Source organism: Nipponia nippon, unplaced genomic scaffold, assembly GCF_047370975.1.
Source record: "Nipponia nippon isolate SJK-2023a ecotype South Korea unplaced genomic scaffold, ASM4737097v1 scaffold_23, whole genome shotgun sequence".
NCBI classification, from domain to species: Eukaryota; Metazoa; Chordata; class Aves; order Pelecaniformes; family Threskiornithidae; genus Nipponia; species Nipponia nippon.
In genome coordinates this window covers 6,997,347-7,008,831 of record NW_028262340.1, presented here as the reverse complement: position 1 = coordinate 7,008,831, position 11,485 = coordinate 6,997,347, and the positions used below count along the sequence as shown (strand labels likewise).

Below are 11,485 nucleotides of genomic sequence, written 5' to 3'. Positions count from 1 at the left end.
CCCCCTCCCGCGTTTCCCTCCTCGCGCCCAGCTCTCGCCGGAAGCCCCGCGGGAAGTCTCGCGAGAGGCGGCGGGCGGGCGGCGGTGGCGCTGCGTGCAGCTCCGGAGGGTCGCCTCAGCCGCTCGCCTCCCCGCAGCGCCTGGGCCCTGCCGCTCGCTCGCTTCCCCCACCGCCGCCGCCGCCGCCATGTCCCGCTACCTGCGCCCCCCCAACACCTCGCTCTTCGTACGGAACGTGGCCGACGATACCCGGTGAGTGGGGGCGGGCGCCAGCGGGGCGCGGGGGCCGCGCAGGCTTTGGCGGGTTCGCTAGGCCGCAGGGGCGGCTGCCGCCGGAGGGGCGCGGGGGCCCTCCTGGAGCGAGGGGAGGGGAGGGCAGGGCGAGCGGCCGGCCTGCTCCCTTCTTCTGCTTTACCGTTCTCCCTGCCTTGCCTTCCGCGCCCTTCTCCATTTTCCTCTCCCTCCTCGCCGTCCCGCTCTATTTCCCTCCTCTCCACGAGGATCGGTTTCAAAACAACCTCCAGAAAGAACAAAGCTGGGCCGCAAGAAAGTGAAACTCTCGCACCCGCCTTTGAGTTTGGCCAGCGGGAGATCGAGGCGGGCTTTGCCTGCCCGCCGGAGGGATGGGCGCCGCTGCCGGCAGTGCCCAGCAGCCGCCGGAGCTCTGGATGCTCCTTGGAAATGCCGCGGTTGTTACTGGAAGGGAGCAAACAGCGCGGTTGCTGTGGGTGTCCCCAAAATTCTTGGCGTAGTTGGTTCCGTTAGCGTGGCGGTTGCTGCCAGTCGGGGTGGAATGTTGTTGCGTTGAGCGTTATGTGCCGCGTCCTCTTACGAGCCTCGCTATAGAGTGGGGGGAAACAATGCTTTTTCTCCACAATAATTGTATTGTCGCAAAATTCCGTAAGGACTAAGTATGTGCAGCAACTTGGTGAAATAACTTTTCATAGGGAACTGAAATAATTAAAAAGTGCGCATTGCACGGGTTCTTATTTATTGCTTGGATATTTTTAGTGAACTGCTAGATTTCTCCGTTTCTATTTTGCAGTTTATCCTGTCCCTTTTGTGTTTATCGGCTGTGAAACATTGATAAAGCATATTAGTATAGAATGCATGTGCGAGTTAGAGCACTCTAATGTTGTTAATTAGCGTAGAATTTGTATGGAAGTCCCTGTAAGGTCTAGTTGTATAAAATGCAAGCATAAGTTTTCAAACTTGCTGCCTGGGCAGCTTGCACCAAAGTCGTTCAGCAAATAACAGTACCGTGGGCACGATGGAATGAATTAGGAACCTTATTGTGGTCGACAGTGTAAATAGCTTCAAATTATTTTTTTGTTTTTAAAGTGAATTTTCTTTCCTCTTTCTGGTAGTTTATTTTACTGTAAGAACAGTCAGGGAGGACTGTTACTTCCAAACTTTTTAAAATAACGTGGGTCCTATTGAGGCTTTCACCATAAGCTCGGTACATTTGACGGTACATTCTTCTTAGAGATGGTTTCATTGTGAGATCTTGATGTTGGTTCTGCCGTCGTTGACTATATGCGCTGCAGCTTCTTTCCCAATGGATGAGAAAGAGAAATGAATAGTAGTAACTCTTTCATACCACATAAATATGGTATTACATCAGTCGTTCTCATACAGGTTATTGTCCTCAAATGACACAAAAATACATGTAAAGAAACTGATGTGATTAAGAAACCTCTCCGTTGAGGAGACAGTAGTTGTTCCAAGTATAGTTACAGATCTGTTCAACAGCGTTGTGCTCAGCTCTCTTAAAGCCACCTCTTTGGAAAAGCTATCCTAAGGGCATGAATGGTTGCTCACTCGAGTTTTGTTCTGTTTGATGTGGTTGTAAGTATTGATTATTCTATGGAAATGAGTTTGTGTGACTGGTTTGTTCTCCTACTGTTTCTTCGGATCTTACAGTTGATGTTTGCATGTTGCAAAAGCGTTGTCGAGAGTGACGTGAGGTGCTTGAATAACGATAATTCTTAGATCCTTCTTTTCGCTTTCTGCCCACCTTTGCTAGCGCATCCTGCATTGAATTGACTAATACGCATCGCTTCTCAGCTTACACTTCTATTGTAGAGTTATACTGAACACTGGTTTCAAAATGTCAGGGTATATCGTAAGCATCCCGAGTCTTGAGTGTTTCAGAAAACCCTAGTGTGTTGCTTAACAATGAACTGCTCAAACACTTTTCTCCCCAAAAATGTTTTGCTATATGCATCCTCTACCAACTGCTTCTAAAAAGATTGGTGATCGTATTGATTGTAGATTTTTAATTTTTATTATTATTATTAATCATTAATTTGGTGGATGTTTTGTAACACCTTAGATAGTGAGAAAACATATAAGATATTTGTGATATTCTAGGTCTGAAGACTTGCGCCGTGAATTTGGTCGTTATGGGCCTATAGTTGATGTATACGTTCCACTTGACTTCTACACTCGTCGTCCCAGAGGATTTGCTTATGTTCAATATCCTTTCTTCAGATGGCTGATTAGTGAGGGGTGTTGAAGTTTGAAATTCAAGTTTGTGTAAGAGGTAACAAATCTAAATGAAAAAGCAGTTTACTTTTGTGTTGTATCTAATAAGTGTCTTACTTACATTGTGGTGTTTCATTATTTTTGAAGATTAACTTCTCTCAATTGTTCTTTGCCTTTTTGCAAAACTTAAGTCCAGTAATCTAAAAGCTTGCTTATGTCACTGAAATTAATACTATATGATTTAAACGAAAATTTATCACTGACTCTAAATTGTCTAGCACGTTTTTATTATCACTGGTATGTAAGTAAACTTGTGCTTAGCAAACTGTGGCTGGTATTCGTTGTTAATTTAACAAATGGAAACTGGGATCACTTGATCAAAATCAGATTGTATAAAAAATGAGGTGAACTTCTTTCTTTAATATTGTCCCCTAATTTACTGTCCTCTGTTGTTGCCTCAGAATGTAAAGCTGTACAGTAATGGCGACCCCAAAGAGAAAGCATGAAAGAACCTTTAGAGTAGAGTTCAACAATTAAGGCAAGTAGACAAGCCAAAGACCTCTTAAGGATCAGGCTTGAAGAGAAGGGAGAGTTTGGGAAAAGAAAAAGTAAAGAAAAGCTGGAAGAAGGACAAGCCATAATGGGAGACAAAGCTTCGCTTTATCTACAAAAGGGGGAAAAGGTTGTTTTTCAAAGTAAAAGATAAAGCCATCTGTCATTTTTGGCCAAGCATCTCATGACAAGTCCTTCTGACAAGCACTTAAAGAGTTAAAGGTCAAGATGAAGTTGAATGGTGGCCAAGATTAAAGGAGTCATACCTGATGTATCCTACAGAATAACAGTTTTTCTTCTGTTTGTCATGTAAGCAGTCATTTGATGAATGATTCTGGTTTAGTCCATTGACAAAACCTGCAGTATTTCTCTCGTGAGTGCTATTGTAATTGTGGTCTTGAATGAAAGTGCATTCGTTCTTGGTTTGTCAAGATATATACCTACAACGGGATAGCTTAGTTTCTGCATAGATGATGCTGATGATGAACCGAGTTGCTACAAGAAGAAAGGGGGTTCGTTCTTTCAGGTCACATAGCTGGAAGAAGGTGTCCAAATTACAGTAGTGGTCAATCTAGCGGATTAAAATTAGTAATATCTGTGTTACCGAACATCTGACCTGACTGATAGTGTGGGGGTTTTAGTGTATGCTTTTATCCCAGACTGTTGAAGGTCTGTATACATGTCTGTGGCATTACATAATTTAAACTTAAAATCAGTTGGTGGAAAAAAAGGAAAGCTTTATCCCAATTCTAAAATTAATAGACACGTGTTAATTTTTACTGCTGGTATGCCTAATATAATTTAAGCACTAGGGTTTAATTTTAATAAAGTCCATGTAGTGGAGAGAACTGAATGACCATTAACAGATATATCTTGAAAAGGATACCAATTTTTTTCCTTGCATAAGTACAAGTGGGAGAAGAAAAAAGTTAGAGTATCGCATAGCAACTGCTTGCTGATGGATAAGTTCATGGTCATATTATGAGATTTTAATTTTATTATAGGAGTTCTCAGATAGCTGGTGGTTAATTTAAAAAAATAAATTTACTAGTATGTACTGTAGCATGACCAAAAGAACTTAAAAAAACCCAAAACAAAAAAAAAATCCTGTAAAATTAGAAAATAACTGATTTTTTTTTTTATTTTATTTTAAATACCAAATCTGTAAACTGCTCAAATTCCCAAGTACCTTAACACTCACCACATTTGAAGATGTCCGTGATGCAGAAGATGCTCTCCATAATTTGGATCGAAAGTGGATTTGTGGTCGGCAAATAGAAATCCAGTTTGCACAGGGGGATCGGAAGAGTAAGTGCCTTGCGTGTATTTCATCAGACTGTGATTTTAGCTTTAATTTTTAGTGCCAGGCAACATTACATGTGTTACTAATCGTTGTGATATGTTCTTATTTGTATATATAAATAGTATGTGGATGTTTTGCTTTTTATCCAGTAACTATTAATGACTCATGTTAATTAAAACCAGGTAACTAAGTATAACGGTCACTTACTACAATCTGATTCTTGCTGCTAGCTGAAAGTTCTTAAGAGCTTTCTGTGCAGCTCTACCAAGCTTTCTTTGCAGAAACACAGTTGAAAATTCTCCCTGTCAAAATGAATAGCCCGGTTGTAATGTATTGCCATGTTTATATCGTGTTGAAGCATGTTAGTGATTCTGTGTTGACATTTCCCAGTGCAGTCCAGTTTCCAGGATCGAGGTAATGTTTTCATTTTCATTTGCCTTCAGGATAAAAGTAAATTTCAAGGTATCTCGATTCAACGCGGAGCAGAAGCCTTATTTTCTGAATAGGAAATTGTAAAGAGAACTTGTATCTTTTCCATCTGTTATTCATATACATATTCTTAATATGTAGATAGATACAGATATTATATAAAATGCTGTTGGTAGACCTAACACATACCCGTTGATCTAAAATGGGACTATAATACTCATGTGCAGCTTGGGAATAAAAACGCCTTAAATATCTTAGAGTATCTTAGAGTTAAAGCTATCAAAGAAACAACCTAACTGTCTGGGTTTCCCACGTTTAACTTTTATTGAAGCCAATGGAAATTACGTGCTCTGAAGGACAAGCTTCTGTCCTGTATATAAACGTTGGGATTTCTTCTAAGTTTCTGAACAAAAATTAACTGAATCTACCGTAGTGCTATAAACAGCAGCACTTAAAACATGAAAATTGTAGCCGTTTAGTACAGATAGTGTTCATTACAGCATGGCGTGTGTAAAATACTTTGAGCATGGTCTTTGGGTTTGAATGAGAATGGGATTTAATACAAAGGAAAGATAGCTGTGCTGCTTAGAGAAAATACAACAGAAGACTAATAAGTTCATTCATACTTCTTAATTATTATAATCACTAAGCTACAGAGTGGCCGTGCATTGTTGTACTGGCAGGGGGGGACTTTTAGAACCAAACTTCCCTTTGTGTGGCATCCATTGCTGCTTCTGTATAAGCTGTCTTTTAATCATTAAAGATTACTGTGGATCAGGTGTAATGCGTGGTGCTGTGTAGTCAAGAAAATGTATGTTTAATTAATTCCCTGTTAGCTTTCCCTTTTTGGGTAAATTCAGGAACGTTAGAATGTTTTAGTCATGGGTTTGGCCTGTCATACCAGTTTCCAGGTGACCTGAAGTCACCTTAGTTCTGTGTTCTGGTTTTAGGAAGCATTAGTCATTTCTTACTGTTTTTTTGGGGTGGTTTGTTTTTGTTTGTTTGTTTTTTTTTCCCCCTAGATTTATAATGCCCTCAAAGCTGCATTGATTTTTGTCCAGTGGTTAAAACAGCAAAAAGCAAATGGCATACAGCAGTCTCTCATCTGTCCCTTTCATAAACATGCCTGCTAGAATAATGAATTAGGCTTTCTGCTAAATACCAAATACATGGATTAGTAGTGTCACTAAAGGGAAAGCAGGGCATCTTTTTTAACTTAAAATGTTAAATATTGCTATTTTTTACAGCACCAAATCAAATGAAAGCCAAGGAAGGGAGAAACCTATACAGTTCTTCTCGTTACGATGACTATGACAGATATAGGCGATCTAGAAGTCGGAGTTACGAAAGGAGACGGTCTAGAAGTCGTTCTTTTGATTACAGCTATAGAAGATCGTATAGTCCCAGAAAGTAAGTGTAGTGTGTGTTTGGGTTCAACTGCACAGCAGTCTGTTGGAGGAGAAACACCACATTGACTATTTAATTGTTAAAATTTTGAATAATCATTTTCTATACTTACTTTGTAATTACTTGTGGGAGTTACGTATCTTGCATGCTACGTCAAATCAGAAATATTGAATGAAGTGATTCTGTGCTTCATTGAAGAATAACTAAAAGCAAATGCACAGCTTGAAAAGTAATTTATTAAGCATTTGTATACATACATAGGTATTTGTCACCGTTTACTTTTTCTGATGTACCTTTTTAGCAGTAGACCTACTGGAAGACCTCGTCGTAGCAGAAGCCATTCGGACAATGATAGGTAAAATACTTTTTACACTCTTTAAACTGAAAACTAGATCACTGTATTCCTTTAACTATAGGTTTAAAAAAAAGTTTCTCCTGCAAAAAACGGTAAACAATTTTTAATGTACTAGATGTGTAAGAATAGTGTTTTTACATTCAAATCTCCTCTCTCCCCTTTATTCTGATAGGTTCAAACACCGCAATCGATCTTTTTCAAGATCTAAGTCCAATTCAAGATCACGATCCAAGTCACAGCCCAAGAAAGAAATGAAGGCTAAATCACGGTCTAGGTCTGCATCTCACACCAAATCTAGAGGCACCTCTAAAACAGATTCTAAAACACACTATAAGTCCAGCTCAAGATATGAAAAGGAGTCGAGAAAAAAAGAACCAGCTAGATCCAAATCACAGTCAAGATCACATTCTAGATCTAGGTCAAAATCCAGATCAAGGTCATGGACTAGTCCCAAGTCCAGTGGCCACTAACAGTGTATCCATGTTGTTTTTAGGCATGTAAGATTCATTTACACACAGTTCAGTTTACTTAAATTATCAGGAATATGATGTTGCAACAGTGCTAAAAATATTTTCTTTGTCAGTTTTCCCTGTAGCCGACAATGGTTAAAATTAAAACAGTGTTGAGAAGCCACTGAGAGAGAGCGAGAAAGAGAGAGAGAGAGAGAATGTCCACTTGGTTAAATGTCATGGGCAGCTACTGATTTGGTTGTGGTGTCTCTATGTATATTTTTGTAAAGATTTGCATTTTTAACGCTTAGATATTGGTGATGACTTGATTGATCGTAACTTGCAACATTGTCCTATTGAAAATGTCATACCCGTAGAGAAATTGGTACCGGTTTGTGCTGAACAGTTAAACCAACTGTTTAACTTGTTCTTTAATGCTAAAGTTTGTGATAAAACAGAAAAGTGGACAGCTGCAGCGCAACACTGACTGCTGTGAAATGCAGACGGGCGATTTTATGTTTCCTTGTTCGAAGGCAGGTTTCTGTGTTCTCCATGCCCACTGACACGAGTAGGTTGGTAAATGGAGCTCTATGGAGAGATATTTTTGAGATCTCTCTTTAACCCTGCCATCTGGAGAGATGGTACTAACATTGCACGTACTACGTGGGGAGAGAGTTGGTCTTGGAAGCTCGTTCAGAGATTGTGCAGTGTCGTGACTTGTCAGGATAGAGGCTTCACTGCTTTTGACCTGGCTGCTAGTACTACATGTGTGAGGAAAAAAAAAAACCACCTTGAAATGGAAAATTAACTTCAGATTTCTGCAAATGGCAGAGCAATTAAATATAGGTTGTGTGTACATTTTATGCAGTTTTTGTATCTATTCTAAATTTTAGTGAGCAGTTAACCATAAAATTGCTTAGTTTTCCTGCTGTTAGTTACAAGTAGATTGTTTCGAGTTGTGTGTGTACAGTATATAAGAACTAAACTTTTATGCCAATGACTCCTGTGGTTAGTTGGTGTATTCATAGGTATAAAACTGTAGCCATCTTTCTTCCTGAGTAACAAAGGCTTGCTTTTACACATCAAAAAGTATTTGGTCAAGCAAGTCTGAATCACTTCTTCCTCAGAATGGATAGTGGTTTGGTTACAAGATTTCATTTTACTTAAGAACAAATGTTTGAAGTCGGATATGAACAAGAGCTGCATCTCTAGCTATTTAGTTTACCACTAATACAGTATATTTAGTAAATTGAATGTGAAAAATAACAAAACCAGTGTGTACTCCTACCAGTATTTCTCTAGAAGGCAAGATACTTTGTTATGAAAATGGCTTTTGGCGTTGTTTTTTTTTCTCTTTACCTTCAAAAGCCAGCATCAAACACCGAGTGTTCCTTGCTGTCTTATGTAGTAGCTTATAAAGACATTGACTTCAAAAAGTTCCTTTTTAGAGAAATGTTTTAGGTTTGGGTTTTAGCGTTTTCAGCAGGGCCTTTGAAGAAACGCAGATGGCTTTTAAATATCGGCAGTGGAACGTGCTTAGGGGGTTGATTCTAGAATCTTTGTACATTTGATAGTATTTCTAACTTTTTCTTTACTGTTTGCAGTTAATGTTCATGTTCTGCTATGCAATCATTTATATGCACGTTCCTTTAATTTTGTAGACTTTCCTGGATGTATAGTTTAAAAACAGCAAAAAGTCTATTTAAAACTGTAGCAGTAGCGTGCAGCTCTAGCAGAGGAAAGTTGTGGGATTAAACTTTGTATTTCCTTTCTTATAGAGGCTTCTAAAAAGGTATTTTTATATGTTCTTTTTAACAAATATTGTGTACTACCTTTAAAACATCGATGTTTTGATCAAAATAACTAAAGACCCAGCTTATTTTCTGCTTGCTGTAAATTTAGCAAACATGCTGTAATAAAAAAATGAAGGAAATACTGATCCACTGGAATTATTGTAGCTTTAGAATTTGACTCCAGAGCATGGTTAGGAGTAGAGCTATGCATCCCTTATGGAGTAAAATCCTTACTATGGTATTTCAGTAAAGTCAGGAATTTGTCATTTAACGTCTGAATAAATATCATTTCACATTTTTAAAGGGGTACTAGACAAAATAAGAATGATAAGCGTATGTTTTAGTCTAATATATTGACATTTCTTTTCCATTAACTTTCATTGTTGCTGGACAGACTGCCCTGTGGTTATAATTCAGATATTGTTAGCCAGGTTATGAACTACTTAAAATCAGCAATTGAAGATCCATATAGAACCAAATTTCTAGTATCACCTGATCGATTTATATTTGCCATATCAAAAACTGCGCCAGCCGTGGTTCTCTAGAAGGTGGTAAAACTTTGACGTTTAAAGTTCAAGCTGCCTCCTGGCGCTTGCGGTATTTACAGCTGGTTCTTCGTATGCCACCGAATGGAAACAACTCTGAAAAGCGCCTAATTGCTTTGATAAACCCGCTCTTGCGCTTTGTAAGCTGAGCCGTGATTATCTATCTCGTAGCCATCCGTGAAAATGGCTTGTAACGGCAGGAACCCCCACCCGTTCAGCTTTCTGAAACGAATATCGTCTTCACGACTAAAATCCTACTTAGAAGTGGTCCCCCGCCCGCGCGGTGGGAAAGCGTGGGTGTGTTTGTCGGCAGCCTGCAAGGGGTTGCTGGGACTGATGCTCGCGTTAGTCCGGCCAGAATTACAGCTGGAGGGGAGGGAGGGAGGAGAGCATCCTTGCGCTCAGGCTGAGGTTCTGATTTGAGACTGCAGAGAAACAGTAACAGTACCTTAATTAACTTGTCAGCATGTCCTTTTGTTGTGTGCCTCGACATTTATGTATAGCACAGTTTAAATTTTTTTTTTTTTGTTTTGAAAATCCAATTCATTGCAAGTATAATGCGGTATCTGACAGTTCTGATGGTTCTTTCTTTCTCTCCCAGAGGTAGGACTAAACTTTGACTTGACTTGTGTATATGAACAAGCCAGAAAAGCCGAACACAAACCCACGATGTTTCAAGAGTGCATGAATAAAGATGTTGTCCTAGTTCTTGCTCCCATGGAAAAATTGTGAAGAAGCTGTTCTGTGGGCCTTTCAGTTGGGGACGAGTTAGCAGGATGTGGCCAAAAGGGCAGGGAATGTTTACGCATTCACGCAAGTCAAGCCACAGCCCATCTAGATAACATCTCCCTTCCTTGACGCAGGTATCCTAGGCCTGCTCTAAAAAAAAGCAGTAGCCTGTCTTGCGCAAGCTACCTGCAGGTTATGCACAGCTGGAATGCAAGAACATACGCAGGCTACAAAAGATCATGTATAGGCATCTTTCTTTTGGAGTCTCAAGAACGGTGGGAATTATGTTTTTCTGTGGTAAACTAGATTTTGTCATTCCTGCGAAATTTGTAGAATTGAAGTAGCGTGTGAAAATTCTGCTGAAAGTAATGGCTGTGCTCCAAAATATCTGCAGCGTGTTGATTTCTCTCAGCAGTAATAGAAGGCTCTATTGGAACTTCTTTTTCACCAAAAGTCCATGCACCCAACCGATAATTACAAATCTTAAATTTAGTGGTGAAGTAGCTGGGTGTTTAAATTAGGGACTATCATAGACTGGTCTCTGAAAGCTAAATGTTATCCTTTCTATGTCTTTTAAAGATGTTTAAATGTACAGCATAATGGCTTTATTCAAAGTGGAAATTTTCAATTCAAATGTTATTTTGAGCTCTCTTCTTGGAAAGAGCTTTTTTTTTTTTTTTTTTCCTTACTGTTTAGTCTGGGGTAACAGCTTGAATTGTGTTCAGAGAAGGGCAGTTGGATTGCTGTACATCGCAGCACTGCTACTTGATTTTTTTTTGGCAGGGATGTTGCAGATTAACATTTTTGAAGTACAAAGGGATAAATTTACACATTTTTAGGACATAATCACCCATTAATAATTGCTGGTTTTCTCCATTTATCTTGTAACTTGCTTAAAAAGTCTGTAGTCCATTGCTATAATATTTGTCTAAAGATGCTCTTACTGATGAGACTATTCTAGGAAGGGAAGACTATGTACCCTGTAGCGTGTTTGATCAAAAGATGCTAATGTTTTATTCATACACATCCTTTCTTCTTGAGTTTTGTGTTCCATCTGTGCAAATAACCCTGTGAATTGGGAATAAAATGTACGAGTTTTGACTATAACTTGAGAGCACCTTCTGACTTAATTAACGCAGCCGTAGCCTGGTGGAGATCGAGCGCCCAGCACCGACTCCCCAGGAAGCTCCCTCTCGCCCCGAGCCAGCGCTAAGCTAAGCTTAAGCCGCTCAGACTAGCGCGTCCCCCGCCAAGCCTGGCTTGCCTGGGCAGAGCCCGCCAGCCCCCGCGCAGGCTCTGCTTTGTCTCCGGGAGCAGGTAGCGTGCCGTTGCCAGCCCCGTGTTCGGCTGTGGGCGCGAGCCCCCGAGGCTGGGCCCGAGGCTCGGGGGCGCCGGGAGCCCCTGGCGGGGGCTTGCGGGTGGCCGGTTCTTGCCAG

General features: G+C 40.2%; 1 protein-coding gene across 5 annotated transcripts; it reads left to right on the top strand.

The window, feature by feature from the left end:
- The first annotated feature begins 28 nt into the window (after positions 1-28).
- SRSF10 (serine and arginine rich splicing factor 10) lies at positions 29-11,156 on the top strand. 5 transcript variants are annotated; one of them, XM_087761104.1, is made up of 7 exons: positions 40-252; positions 2,374-2,480; positions 4,246-4,347; positions 6,019-6,181; positions 6,480-6,533; positions 6,706-6,807; positions 9,922-11,156. In XM_087761104.1, exons 1-7 carry the CDS (start codon positions 188-190, stop codon positions 9,938-9,940), a joined length of 612 nt encoding a protein of 203 aa, XP_087617230.1. In that variant the 5' UTR covers positions 40-187; the 3' UTR covers positions 9,941-11,156. The 5 variants fall into 5 exon arrangements, with proteins under 5 accessions (XP_087617229.1, XP_087617227.1, XP_087617230.1 ...); XM_087761101.1 differs by lacking the exon at positions 9,922-11,156 and having other exon boundaries at positions 36-252; positions 6,483-6,533; positions 6,706-8,921; XM_087761100.1 differs by lacking the exon at positions 9,922-11,156 and having other exon boundaries at positions 6,706-8,921.
- Positions 11,157-11,485: the final 329 nt, after the last annotated feature.